This window comes from Oncorhynchus nerka, linkage group LG25, assembly GCF_034236695.1.
Source record: "Oncorhynchus nerka isolate Pitt River linkage group LG25, Oner_Uvic_2.0, whole genome shotgun sequence".
NCBI lineage: Eukaryota > Metazoa > Chordata > Actinopteri > Salmoniformes > Salmonidae > Oncorhynchus > Oncorhynchus nerka.
The window spans coordinates 47,311,787-47,327,446 of record NC_088420.1 but is presented as its reverse complement, the minus strand read 5'-3'; the positions used below and the strand labels follow the sequence as shown (position 1 = coordinate 47,327,446).

The 15,660-nt window shown below is 40.8% G+C and overlaps 1 protein-coding gene across 1 annotated transcript in view; it reads right to left on the bottom strand.

Annotated features, from left to right (window-relative positions):
- Positions 1-9,666: 9,666 nt before the first annotated feature.
- The window catches only part of LOC115109586 (protein O-mannosyl-transferase TMTC2-like), a 184,209-nt gene continuing 178,215 nt past the window's right edge, over positions 9,667-15,660 (bottom strand). The window contains exon 12 of the mRNA XM_029634653.2: positions 9,667-12,684. Coding sequence (XP_029490513.1) covers positions 12,505-12,684 — 180 coding nt within the window. The 3' untranslated portion in view covers positions 9,667-12,504. The remainder of the gene's footprint in view (positions 12,685-15,660) is intronic.

The window sequence follows — 15,660 nt, the reverse complement described above, 5'->3', positions numbered from 1 at the left end:
TGACAAACAGATCTCTTCTTCATTGGGGTTTATTGGCAAGCTTTCTTCACCTTCCTTGAGATGACAAACAGATCTCTTCTTCATTGGGGTTTATTGGCAAGCTTTCTTCACCTTCCTTGAGATGACAAACAGATCTCTTCTTCATTGGGGTTTATTGGCAAGCTTTCTTCACCTTCCTTGCGATGACAAACAGATCTCTTCTTCATTGGGGTTTATTGGCAAGCTTTCTTCACCTTCCTTGCGATGACAAACAGATCTCTTCTTCATTGGGGTTTATTGGCAAGCTTTCTTCACCTTCCTTGCGATGACAAACAGATCTCTTCTTCATTGGGGTTTATTGGCAAGCTTTCTCTACCTTCCTTGAGATGACAAACAGATCTCTTCTTCATTGGGGTTTATTGGCAAGCTTTCTTCACCTTCCTTGCGATGACAAACAGATCTCTTCTTCATTGGGGTTTATTGGCAAGCTTTCTTCACCTTCCTTGCGATGACAAACAGATCTCTTCTTCATTGGGGTTTATTGGCAAGCTTTCTTCACCTTCCTTGCGATGACAAACAGATCTCTTCTTCATTGGGGTTTATTGGCAAGCTTTCTTCACCTTCCTTGCGATGACAAACAGATCTCTTCTTCATTGGGGTTTATTGGCAAGCTTTCTTCACCTTCCTTGCGATGACAAACAGATCTCTTCTTCATTGGGGTTTATTGGCAAGCTTTCTTCACCTTCCTTGAGATGACAAACAGATCTCTTCTTCATTGGGGTTTATTGGCAAGCTTTCTTCACCTTCCTTGAGATGACAGATCTCTCAAGAACATATTTTCATCTAAAAAACACATTCCAACCCGAAACAAGGCATTAACAGACCCAGACTTGTCTTCCACTAAAATGTTGGACATTTTTGTATAATTGTTTGGACTGCATTCTCTACATCTTCATTCGACACACCTTCACCTTCATAGCCTACTAAACTTCCGTTGCCTCCATCTTCCACTGTCGTCAATCGAGCCGTTAAACAGAGGTGCATTCAGGAGCGCCAAACATCCTGTGGTTTTGGGTAATGCAATGTTGGCAATTCCCAAGGAGACTATTTTAATGCTTTAGGCATGGGTCTGCACTTATTATTGAATTGTGTATTGATGGTAATTATATGTTTGTATTACCTGATTGTGTTTATGTGCATTTCATTCCTTTATTTCATGACATTGATATTTGATGGTTGTAAAATACAAAGTGAGGCCTTGATGAAAGTGTATTAAAATTCTTGTCATTCCTGTCAGGACCAGACAGAACATGTTTATGGGTGAATGACAGGAACCGTGTTGGTTTGAAGTTTTAATGTCACATGCACAAGTACAGTGAAATTCATTTCTTGCAAACTCAAAACCAAACAATGCAATAATCAATAACAATGTATTACAAGAAAATATTAAAATAATAATAAATATAAAGAACACAATAAGTAAGAAAACATACTATTTACAGGGTCAGTTCCAATACAATATTTACAATGAGCAGGGATACTGGAGGTATGGAGGTAGATACACCACATTATCAAAAGTATGTGGACATCTACTCGTTGAACATCTCATTCCAAAATCATGGGTATTAATATGGAGTTGGTCCCCCCTTTGCTGCATTATAACAGGCTCCACTCTTCTGGGAAGGCTTTCCACTAGATGTTGGAACATTGAGGTGGGGACTTGCTTCCATTCAGCCACAAGAAGTCAGGCACTGATTTATGGGCAACTAGGCCTGGCTTGCAGTCGGCATTTCCAATTCATCCCAAAGGAGTTTGATGGGGTTGAGGTCAGGGCTCTGTGCAGGCCAGTCAATTTCTTCCACACCGATCTTGACAAACCATTTCTGTATGGACCTTGTTTTGTGCACGGGGGCATTGTCATGCTGAAACAGGAAAGGGCCTTCCCCAAACTGTTGCTACAAAGTTGGAAGCACAGAATTGTCTAGAATGTCATTGTATGCTGTAGCGTTAACATTTCCCTCCACTGGAACTAAGGGGCCTAGCCCTCCACCAAACTCTACAGTTGGCAGTATGCATTTCGTTAGGTAGCGTTCTCCTGGCATCTGCCAAACCCAGATTTGTCTGTTGGACTGCCAGATGGTGAAGAGTAATTCATCACTCCAGAGAACATATTTCCACACAACACATTTTCCAAAGTCCAATGGCGGAGAGCTTTACACCACTCCAGCCAACACTTGGCATTGCGCATGGTGACCTTAGACTTGTGTGGGGTTGCTTGGCCATGGAAACCCATTTCATGAAGCTCCCAACTAAAAGATCTTGTGCTGATGTTGCTTCAAGAGGCAGTTTGTAACTCGATAGTGAGTGTTGCAACAGAGGACAGACGATTTTTACATGCTACGCGCTTCAACACTTGGCGGTCCCCTTCTGTGTGCATGTGTGGCCTATCACTTCACAGCTGAGTCGTTGTGGCTCCTAGACGTTTCCACTTCACAATAACAGCACTTACAGTTGACCGGGGCATCTCTAGTAGGACAGAAATTTGACAGTGCCACGTTGAAAGTCCCTGAGCTCTTCAGTACGGGCCATTCTACTGCCAATGTTTGTCTATGGATTTTGCATGGTGTTGATGATGGCGTTGGAGTCGTGCATGGCCACGCAGTCGTGGGTAGTCATTGTGTCATTAAGCCTAAGAGTTATTGGGGACAGGAATGATGGTGTTCATCTTAAAACATGTGAGGATAACAGACTGGGACAAGGGCCGTTTGAAAATGACTGTGAATATGCTCTGAGTACGTGCCATGCAGTACTGTCGGGCCCCGCAGCCTTGCGGGTGTTGACCTGATTAAAGATATTTTTCACGTCAGAGAGCAAGATCACCCAATCCTCTGGGTCGGTGACGGCCCTCACACCTGGCACGATGTTGTTGTTATCAAAGCTTGCATAAAATGTCAAATTAATTGAGTTTGTCCGGTACAGAGGACTCGTTGGGCAGATCACAGTTGGATCGTCCTTTGTAATCTGTAATGGACTGTAGCCCCTGCCACATGCGGCGGGCGTCGGAGCTTGTATAGTAGGATTCAACCTTATTCCTATATTGTCCTTTTGCTCGTTTGATTACTCTGAGGAGGTCTTCTTGTACTTATTCCTGTCCTCGGATGTAGCCTCAGGTTTGTCTACGATAGCTTGGTGTGTGGTGGCCCTGTCCTTTAGTTTAGCTCCAACCTCGGTGTTAATCCAGGGCTTTTGATTGGGGAAGCAGCGAACCCTCACCGAGGGGACAACATCGCTGATAATGAAGCCGGTGACGGAGGTGGTTAGCTCGTCAATGTTATTTGCGTTCCAATCAGCGCTAGCAAAGCAGTCCTGTAGCACAATCTCTGATTCTTATATCTTAACGGAGCGAGTCATGGGTACATCCTGTTTGAGTTTCTGCTTGTAAATAGGAAGAAATTAGCCTAGATTTCACCCCCAAACACACTCCCTTTTCCCGGGACATATAATGTCAAGAAATCTGTCAATTATAAGAAATGATTTCTATGAACAGCGTGACGTGAAATGAAACTGTTAAATGATATGTGATGTCTAAATCTGTCTTCTTAGGCCTTCTCTGCTCTGCTATCTGCATGCTGGATAACACTCAGGGTGCATTGTCGTAGCTTACCGTATTTAATTACACAAAGTCGCCATAAATTCGAAGCGCACACATTGTTTATGCTAAAACTGTAGATGCGTCACTGAAAGGTAGTTAACGCGGTAATAAAAATGGCTGCTACTGTTGGGCCAACCTGCTTCCAACCCACTGGGAACACCACGTCATTTCAATGTGGATAATTGGGTAATATTTGGTTGAGACGCTGATCAATGAGATTACCACTTGTATTCACCCATTCAAAAAGACAGGCAAAAGTTAGTTGAATATGCTCTCAACCATTCTAAAAGCACAACCAAATTCCAATGGAAAAACAATGATGGAGTTTTGGGCTTAGCTTTCACCTAAATGTCTTTCACCGCCCTTTCAGCCATTTAATAGCACATCAATGTTCAAATGGGAATACAGTGTCAGCTATTTTGTTAATTTATACAACGGATGAATGTGTTATCACTGTCCTAATAGCAGAACCAAATGACCTGGATTGCAGTTGAAATTCCATTAAAAGTACATGGCGCAAGAGATCAAAGCCGTTCTCCGTTCGAGATGCTGAGCAAATTATTATATCAATTGTGAAGATTTCTGGAGACCTGCGATGACCTATGCATGCTATCTTGAACAAGCAAGCTTTATATCATTACATAAGAAGACATTAATATTTACAGTAACCTCCAAATGTGGCCATGGATGTCTTACACATTTTAAGGTTGAATGTTACATTAGTTTGCAAGATAAACTTTACTTTAGGCTATTTACTGTACTACAAAGGTAATATTGAATTGTGTTTAGTTGACAATGCAACCAAATATCATCAGATCAACATTTAAAGGAGATGCATCTACTGCTTGGACAGTTCCGTCTGAGCCACTGACTTAAATTGAAAGTCTGGCTTTGATTCCAGTTGGTTTACAAATGAGTTAATAATTGATATGTTGGATACATCTCAACCAGAAATATAAATAAAATAATAGGACTAAATCAAATCAAATGTTTAATCAACTTTAAATGAACTTTGATTTGATTGAGTCCTATTCTTTCACTTAGATTTTGGGTTGAGATGTGAATCCAACTACTTAACTTTATTTAACATGTATTAAACTATTTAATTCATTTATAGATCAACTGGATATCAGTAAATATCGATATTCATCTTAATTGGAGATCAAATCCAATGTATTTTCCACCTCGAGTCCATGTCACAATACGTTGAGACAACGTTGATTCAACCACTTTGTGCCCAGTGGGAAATAATAATCACTTGGACACATCACAACTGGTGGGAGGATATGCCGAGAAAGAGAAGAGCGGATTAGCCGACAAGTTCCAGGCCATGGTGACATCCGTTTCTCACTAACCATAAATGAGTACACCTCCAGCCAGAAAAATTGATTGATGAATATAAATATACATACCTTCCAAGAGTACTGGACCCTGGGGATGGTTAAACTCCCAGGTAGCCTGCCAGATGAAAGGGTGAAGGAGATGTTGGTTGTGCAATCGGCCTCATACAACCTCACAATGCAAGACCACATAGTGTGCAGCACTACAGATGGTGCATCAGTTAAGGTGAAGTATGGGAAACTTGTCGTTCCAGAGCTACAGCTGTGCTACTGTGACATACTGTAATATACTGCCCTCAAGTTCAACCCCTGGTCCCAAGTGACAGTGATGATAAGAATGATGCTGATTATGAAGAGGAAGATGGGGAGTGTGAGGACATACGAGCTCAGAGGGGAGCTGCCCAGCACAGTGGAGAAAGTTAGGAGGATTGCATGTCACTTTCGCAAATAAGGGGGTTAGCGATGACAAGCTACAGGGGAACGTGAAGGAAGAAATCGAGAAAAGAGCCAAAAAATTCAACTGTATTGCCGGAACAGTCCGGCAGATATGGTGGAGATGTATGTGAGGTGGCAGTGCTGTGAACAAGCCTTGACCGACGCACAACTGAAGCTGCTGATCGAACTCTGTACTTGCCTTAAACTGGTGAAGATGGGTGTGGAGGCACTGTGCCAGCTGGACTGCACCATCATCAAAGGTGCCATCGAGGCCAGGTTCGTGGAGAGGAAGCAGAAGAACTTAATGTCCTTCTTTAGGTATGCTGACATACTATTTCTCTTTTATTATAAGGTATGCCTATTAGGCTAATAATATAAATGAAATGGTCTTTTATGTTTTTTATGCAAAATAGGTTAAGCTACGTGGCTGTTTTTTAAACATTTTATTAATTTATCTTTTCATTTTCATACCCATAGGTACTGTACCTCCTAAATCCCGGAGCGCTGAGGTGAGAGAGAGAACAAAAAAGGAAACCGATTTGCTGAAGATCTTGTCTAAGGAATTCTCCCTGCTCGAAGCGACCACCAACAGGTGAAAATACATCCAGTTCCTGTTTGAGAGGCTCGCTACAACCCAGGTCACCTCTGTGGAGGCCGTGAGAATTAAGGCTCACGTTATTCTGCATTTGTTTGTTTTTATTTGTGGTCTTGAGAATCAGTCAGCTACTGTTACATTTAATTTGATTACGTTGTGTAGCCAGAAGGCTTATGTTTCATTTATGTTATGCTATTGTGATGTGGTTCTCTTGGCGGTGGAGGTTTCAGTGAGGAGGCAGCAAGATGGTGACTGTGCAATGCCCAAGGTGAGATGTTTATTTACAGTGAAGTAGGGAAATAAGTCAAAGAAAAACAATAAACAAGACAATGGACAGACCGGCACATAGACAAGACACCTCTCTCATCGTTGTATCTGTAAAGACCTACAGTGTCACTTTTAGTTTCTGGTCCAAGCTACGAGATCGGCCGCCCAAGTTCAAATACAGTGTACCCTGCCAGATGATTCTGCAGGCCCTATTAAGGAAAGACTTAGTCCTCCTCTACTCTCAGCTAAGATGATTCATTTTACATAAGGGAAGTATTGTACAGAAGTTATTAAGCAGATGGTGGCCTGTGAAATGTCAAAAGTAGGCTGCATTTAGCTATAGGTACAGAAAAATACTCTGAAAATATAGTTGACCAAGCTACCAATTACTTCACACTGGAAGAAGTTAACCTACACTACAGCTACCCTGAAGAAAGTTACTTTGAAAAGTAGTTCACTACATTCACACTACTTTTTGATTAATGATCATATCTAAATCTGAAATGACATAGACTACAAATTGTAAGTCAGATGTTAATTTATCCTATTAAACCAAAACTATGTTTTGAGTGAGAATTACACAGGTCTGATACTGAAAAAGAAAGGACATTCTTGCCTACTTCACCAGTAATTTAATTTAGCAAAAAACTAGCGTGTAATTCCAATAGTTAGCTACACTGCTACATGGCAAAGAAGTAATTAACTACTGAAAACACTACCAAGATTGGAATTTGGTTAAACTACCACCAAGCTACTGCAAAACGTTGTTAAATTACTAGTTGAACAACATGTAGTTCACTACTCCCCAATACTGTTACAGGTATAACTGCACAGATTCATGTGACTTCAGCAAAGACTATACTCACATGCATTTAAGACAATAACTACTATTTATGTTAATAGCCAATTGTTCAAAACGTGTCTTTCTTTCAGTTAGTTTCCTTGTACTTTGCTGGTTCTGACAAAGCAGAGGAAGAAAGGGCCACACTATCCTCCCATCATTCCAGCACCTTTCATCCGCAGGGCCTTTTTGTTGTTGTTGATCTGTGGTACAGATAGCATTGAGAGAAGCATTCGATTGAAATGCAAAAGAAATGCAATTTCCTGAAGCTAAAAAAGCCCCATCAATAATATGAAGCAGTGTCTTGGAGATGCACATGTAGATGCCTTATTGTTAAGGCAAGCATTTCGTGCCTAATCCTCGTTCTAATGCTTCTTCTGTCAAGCAATTACAATGGCTGTTGAGTACAAAGGGAAAGACTTCCCTGCGTCACGCACAGCGATCCGCTCTGAAGACGGCGAATGTTCACTCCGAGTGCCCTGCCCACACCACTCAGATCAAAGCCCCGATAGGTCGCTGGCACATTCTGCAAAATATTTGCTTGATAAAAGCTGGCAGATTTGCCATATAACAACATAATAAGAAAAATACCCACATAAGGAAGTGGTAAGCCCCTCTCTTCCAGCTCGGACTCCTCTGGATGCAAAAGGCAATATCGTAACATGATGAAGTAGGTCATGAAAATGGAAGACAGATGTGATATATTTCCTTGAGTTCTGGACACAGGGAATCCACGACTTAATGTTTAATGCCATGATAAAAATGTGCATTTATTGATCTAGAAGCAGGAAATCAGATCACATGAGATGTGCTCCTCGGTGATGGAAGTTCAGACCTTTTTTATTTGAAAGTTTAAAGTGTCATTGTGGTCCTCTTGCATGGCTAGAATTGAAGGCTAACATATTGGTATGCATACAAAAGGTCCCATTTGGCAGCAGCGAACAGTCAATTTATTCTTAAAAATTACAAAGAGAATCAGTACCTGTTGAGCACTCATAGTAAGTGGCTTATACTGTATTTACTCTTATTGGCTATTGACCATAACATCCTTATGTCATTACCGAATGCAATCTGTCATCCTCTGTCCTCAACTTGTAATGCTTTGCTGATAATCCCTGGATTAATAATGGAGTTATCAGTGGTACATAAACACCTGTTGTAACAATTCTCGTCGTAGGTGGAAGAAGGAGAGGACCAAAGCGCAGCGGGGTTAGTGTTCATCTTATTTAATAATAATCCAAACTGAACAACAAAAACAACAAAGAAACAACCGAAACAGTTCTGTCTGGTGCAGACACACAAAGACTGAAAATAACCACCCACAAAACACAATGGAAAACAGGCTAACCAAATATGGTTCTCAATCAGGGACAACGATTGACAGCTGCCTCTGATTGAGAACCATATCAGGCCAAACACAGAAATAGAAAATCATAGAAAAACGAACATAGACAACCCACCCAACTCACACCCTGACCATACTAAAAATAAAAGACAAAACAAAGGAACTAAGGTCAGAGCGTGACACCTGTAGTGTAGGTACTGTAGATAGGCTATGGAGGCAATGAGGACATATTATGATGTGGAGATATTGTGTGTGAATACCTTTTTCATGTGTGCCTGTTCCTCTCATCTCAGAACTATTACCTCGCCTTTTGGCAGCGAGGAAATGGATTAACACGGTTGAATTAATTTTGAGCATTAGCTACAATAGAACTGGCATAACGCAGCGTAGGCTTCCACTCCAACTGCAGTCACCACACATGCACATAATGTATTTTAACTGCCTGTGCATTTATAGAATGGTGTCGAAGTCAACCATATCATATGGTTAGCATCGCAAAGGGGCAGGAACAACCATGCTTGTTAAACCAAATGGTAAGAAATAAGAGCACTTCATTGAGTTGGTGCGTGCTTCCACGGCCCAGCTATCTGACATGTTTGATCATGATTTGTCACGATAAGAGAAGCACACCTGTGTTGGTAGAATTTGATCCAAAATGGAATGGACAATGGCAATGGGCTTCGCACATCACATTCTGAATCAGTAAGGAACCCTGGACACCATGGGGTGTTCACATCATGGGAGCGGACCAGACACACATATGTGGGAAACATCACAAGGGTTACTGGGTAGGGCCTTCTGCTCGTCAGGTCCGAGGTATGGGGAGGGGGAGGAGCGGGCGAGACATGCAGGCCAGATGTAGACACTGTGTTACCCTTCCCTTCCATATGGGAATATTTACATCCCCTTTGTGTTGTACATAGATGAAAGCAGGAGGTCCATTTGAGTAGATTTTATGACACAATTTCAGCAAATTTGCAGCGGACCTTTAAATGCCTTGTAAAACCCGTTCCATAGTCTGCAAGACCACCCCATTAAGTCTGATACCCTTTGTGAATGAGGCAAATATGAGTATGGACTGTATATACTGTATCAGTATATTCAGTAGAAGGAAGTCATGGGAAATGTGTTTCTGAGGCTAAGTATTACATGCTAAAGTAAATGTAAAATAAACTCTTCAAAACGGCCCCCCCAAAACACTCAGGCAGATGATGAAAGCAGAACACCATTATTTTATTGTGGAAAAAAAGAAACATTGTGAAAGTCTATTCTGGCACATGTTTTTTTTTATATTACAAAAAAGCAAAGGCTACAAATCTTGATAATTTATACAAATACAACTTTCCAAAAATATAACTTTAGAAACTCTGAGTGCTCTGTGAGCATGAGTCTGCAATACAACCCACCGCTTGAAATCCCTGAGCAGAGACACAGAATGAAACACTTATTTCCATCTTCAGACACACACTCTCGTTTGTTCATCAACACTTTATACACAACACAAATTAGCACAACTTGTGATGGGGGATGGTGGTGTTGGGGAGAAGGTGTGAGGGTAGAATACTTCATGGTGATAACCGAGCTCAACACTTCATTATATCAGACAGATAGACATGGTGATCATAGCCAAATACACCACAGTGTTGATGCAGTCGAGACAAACACAACCGTTACGACAGTAAGAACCAGTAGAGCTATCGAGCTCCAGCCGGACAGACAGACTGACGTGCTGTGCTTTCAAAAGACTGACAGACAGACATGAGAACAGAGGTTACGTACAGAGTGGAACAGGAACATACATGCTTGAAAAAGAACAAGGCAACTATCATACTACTAACTCCATAAAGCACTGGATATGACCTCTGAGGATGGGGGTCACTGTGTAGGGAAGTGGACAGCACAAGAAAATGCAATGTTGAAATACTTTTGGCTTTTTGCTAGTCATTTCAATTATCATGAACATTGTTTTCTTTGTGTCAAGTGCAATATTTGAGCGAAATTAAGATACTTCTGTTCGAAATTTGGAGTCAAATGGTTGTATTTTTTCAGCCAGAATCGCAAGGAAAAGTCTTCTAGACAAACGTGTACAGGTATATCACATTTCATAAAGTGAAATGGATCAATACTTATCTTATCTTACTAATCTTATCTTCAACATACACTTGGAAATGTAACACAGTGCCAGCTGGTTTATATGCCAAGATAACACAAAGAAATAACTTACAAATATTCAACCGCCCGGTGGCTGTGGGCTTCTTTACAATAAACATAAATGTCATTATCTGTTTCTCCAAAATAAAGTTTCTTCCAAGTTGGAGATACAGTTAATAAACGGTGGTAAAAAATGTTTTATGACAACAACCAAGTAGATGTAAATTACACAGAATATATACAATATTGACATTTAAGACTGAAAAGAGTGAGAGAACATGATGTTTTGATGCTAGGAAAAATGATTCATATCTTACAGATACTGAACTTGCTGGGTGGGCACTGACCTTCCCTTGCAAGTCAGACTATTGTCTATTATACTGTATGTAGGTTTTTACTGTATATATTCAAATCCATATATACATACAAGTAAAAGAAAAGGAACATTTTCAAACAAAGCAATATTGCATTAAAAGATTTCCTCAGACAAACTATGGCTGTGCATTGTTATGTAATGGAGTGCATCGGTTTGACGGCTACTTGGTTATAAGATTTCAGACATCAACGATGACTTCCAACTGTCCTCTTATCATGTCTTGTATTGCGAAGGGAGGGGAAGCCTTCAGTTCTCTGCTGCTGTCCAAACCTCCAACTAGCATGTCAGCTGATGGGGGGGCTAATGTTAGTACCATGGGAAGGTAATTTGCCATTTCCTTTCAAAACACATTAGCTACCTTCCTCGAAGTAAATTATCCAAGGAGACATGAGTAGCCTACACCAGAGCCATATATTCATCTTAATATATGGCTCTGACCTACACAGGAGCCATGTTATGTCACTCTATGAAACAACAAGCCTAGAGAAGCAATTTGAAATTCACTGCTACATTTACATGGAATAGTTTTGCGCCTTCAGATAGTAAGGCATAATAAGAGTTAGCAAATAATGACAGAAACTCCAGCTCAAATTCATTTCACCTTTCCTTCAATCTATCTTATTGGTATTTTCTTTCACAACTAACACTGTGTCTTTTGGCAAATTATATTCTCTGGATTCATATGTTTCAGGGTGGGAAATCCTCAGAGCGCTCCTTGACTGTACCCTGAGGGCACGTGTTCCATTTATACGGTATCTGTTTTCTCTGGTGGATGTGTTATTTATAAGACAATATCGATCAGCGGGTTACTTTTTTGAATCACTCAATGATGCTCAACAATCTGCTACATCTCTTTGCAGGAGCTGTAGGTCTCAATGTCCAACAACATGTTAAATCAGTGAAATCTCATAAACAATCACAATGAATGATTCGTCAGTCCTGGCCACCACTAGTTGTGTTCAATTTGAGAATGTATTGTTAAAGCTGTTATCTCCTATATCATGCCATGAGTTTCACTGATTTGCACAGAAGCCAATGAACACAACTTTCATTAGACCAGAAACTTAATTCGGCGGTGAGGAAAAAAACGTAACTTCTACTGCAGTGTTCCTGCTTCGGAGGGCAGCGCCTTGGGACTCTGCCCCAGGACAAACGTTGTCCTACATGATCCTATAAGCATCTATAACTAATTAAATTCCTAATTAATCACAAGACTTCAAGTATGAACCTATGGCCCACTTCAAATTAAGTGCTCTGGTAGAGACCCTGGGAGAGCACACATTTTGGACAAAGTTCCAGGAAGACATTATTCAAAGGTAGTGCTCCTCACAACGGACAGCCTCCCAGGGAAGCTACTCCTGGCCTGAGGAGTAGTGAAGAGTCACAAGGAGCGTTCTGCAGTCTTGTGCCTTTTTCTGCTGTCCTCCTCCATCCTCACTACCCCAGTTTCTCCTCCAAGGGAGCAGCGGGCCACTTCTTCCCCAGGCCTGCTGCACAGATGGCTGACAGGCTGGTGAGTTAACTCACGGCCCCATTGTCCTCAGGCCCTGTTTCTCCATTATGTTCCACAGTTTACGCAGATTAGACTGGGTGATGGTGTCGTCTGGCTTCAGCTGCAACGCTCGCAGGTAGTTGGTCTCCGCCTCCTGCAGCTTCCCGTTGAGATGGAGAATGGCCCCCAGGTTCATCAGGGCTGCTGGATACTGGAACACAAGAGCAGGACAGAACAGTTCAGTCATTCTCAGAAGCACGTCTCACAGAAGGCTACACTGCTAAAAAAAGTACGGTGCCTTTTGGTTCTTTACAGCACCATTTCATCTAGCAGAATAGCAAAATCATTGGTTAGACGTCACTCTGAGTGGTCTCTTCAGTAATAGCAGACACTGTAACAGTCAGAGATGGATATGCAAGAGAATGAGTGGAGTAGAGTGTCGAGAGCAGAGTCAGGCCTAGTGAGACAGTAGCAGAAGAGGCAGGAGAGTAACCGTCTCATACAGTACCACTCAGTCAGAGTGCCAGAGCTGTTAGCACATTAAAACACTTATGTCCTCTGGTTAGACTGAGGAATAAATTGCAAAGCACAGCTAGAACATTACGTCATCCCGAGGCTGAGAACCATAAAAAGAATAATACAAAAAGAAAATTAGACAAATTATGTCATTATCTACACTGAACAAAAACAAATGCAACATGCAACAATTTCTAAGATTATACTGAGTTACAGTTCATATAAGGAAATCAGTCCATTTAAATAAATAAATTAGGCCTCAGTTTACAGATTTCACGACTGGGATTAAAGATATGCATCTGTTGGTCACAGATACCTTAAAAAAAGGTGGATCAGAAAACCAGTCAGTGTCTGGTGTGACAATCATTTGACTCATGCAGCACGATAGATATCCTTCACATAGAGTTGATCAGGCTGTTGATTGTGGCCTGTGGAATGTTGTCCCACTCCTCTTCAATGGCTGTGCAAATTTGCTGGATATTGGCGAGAGCTAGAACATAATATTGTACACTTCAATCCACAGCATCCCAAACATGCTCAATGGGTGACATGTCTGGTGAGTATGCAGGCTATGGAAGAACTGGGCCACTTTTAAGCTTCCAGAAATTGTATACAGATCCATGCATGGGACCGTGCATTATCATGCTGAAACATCCATTTTTTTAAAAAACCTTTTTTTAACTAGGCAAATCAGTTAAGAACACAATTAAATCACCCAACCTCAACCCAATTGGGATGGTTTGGGAAGAGTGAACTCCTTCAAGACTGTTGGAAAAGCATTCCAGTTGAAGCTGGTTGAGAGAATGCCAAGGGTGGCTACTTTGAAGAATCTAGAATCTAAAATATATTTGGATTTGCTTGACACTTTTTTGGTTTCTACATGATTCCATATGTGTTATTTCATAGTTTTGATGTCTTCACTATTATTCTACAATGTAGAAAAGAGTACAAATAAGAAAAACCCTGGAATGAGTAGGTGTGTCCAAACTTTAGACTGATACTGTACTTCATGTATGAATCTAGACGGCCCGAAACATATTTTTTTTAAAGGAAAGTACTTCTCAAAAGAGATGGCATGACAGTCTAACACTAACAAGTTCAGAGAATATTGATAGGACATTGATTAAAGTTGAAAAAAGTAACAGGACATTTTTAATCACATTGAAGCTGGTTTGACTAGAATGGAGTCATTCTATTGCCGGAAACCAAACTCTACTTCTATTCACACACTGAGAAGAAATTAAGGCTTTTATAAACTTTTCTGGAAATTTGTGAAAATGTGAAACCTTGACATAAACACATGGCGTTTCATGAGGCAAAGACCTATGGGTCATAATTACTTCTTTTTTATTATTATTATTATTTCAAAAATAAATATTTATAGAATATCGGAAACATACAAAATACTTGCAGTGAAGCCGCTCAACAACTACATCATACCAGTCATCCAACAGATTACCATTCAGAGCGATACACAAGCATCCAGGGTCAATGCCCTGCTCAAGGGCCAAAAAAACATGAACCCAAACCCTCCGAGATCCCCCCACAGTTCTCCAATAGCTGACCCTCAACCACGGACTGCCCAGTCCGTAGTGCCATTCCGAGGGGAGTTTTGTGTCAGGACTTCTCCATGTCTCTGTGGCCTGTTTGGGGCGGTATATCCACAATTCAACCCAGCTCTTTGAAGTGGGCCACATGACTAACATATTATAATGTTTTTTCCTGCTGATGCCATGAGGCAAATACCAGAACCAGTCCAAGGGATGTGTCACCCGGGATAGTAGAATAGTAGTGCAAGTGTTCAGTGCACCATCTAAATAATCCCTGGGAGTATAAATAGAGACCATGGGAGTGTATCACATCTCACATCTGATCTCCATTTTATCTGAAGGAGTAGAGCAGAAGTGTACTTGTGTAGTTAAGCGACTGTTACTGAGTAATAGCACATGGCGTTACATTTTGCTCATTCATTACTGTTTGGAATGTAAAAGTTGACTCGACAGCATGTTGTGGAAGAAATAACACTAGTTGTATTCATGAGCATCATGACACATGTTACCTTACACGTGATTCCTAAAGCATTGATGATTTCTGTTTGTTTTTATTATTTACCATTTGTAAAAAATAAGAAAAATAAGAAAAAAAGAAAAAGAAAAGAGAGGAGTATGAAATGAAGTCATATAGAATAACTCATAAGTAATCATGACCCATAGGTCTTTGTCTCATGAAACGCCACGTGTTTATGTCAAGGTTTGACATTTTCGCAAATACCCCGAAAGTTTATAAAAGCCTTAGACCGTAAAACAATGTGGGGTGATGCTGCTGCCAACACTGTAGCACGGCAGGGAAAAGTGACTATATACGGAATGGGAAATGCTGCAAGGTTTACACATTTCTAAACATACCCCACTATGCACATTTGTATAAACAACAGGGGCTTTGTGAAATATTTGAAGTTGATACTAATCTCTGGAAATAAAACTAAATGCATGTCTTGACTGTAAAACTAAAATAATTTTCAACTTGTATGTTGTAATCGATTAAATAACATACATTGTGTGGAACAAATAGAAGCTTGACTAGTAATTTCAACAGGCTCTAGGGCTGTCTGCTAGCACATAATCTTATCCTAGTAGCCCCAGGACCTAGAAGCATTAGTCCGAAGGTACAG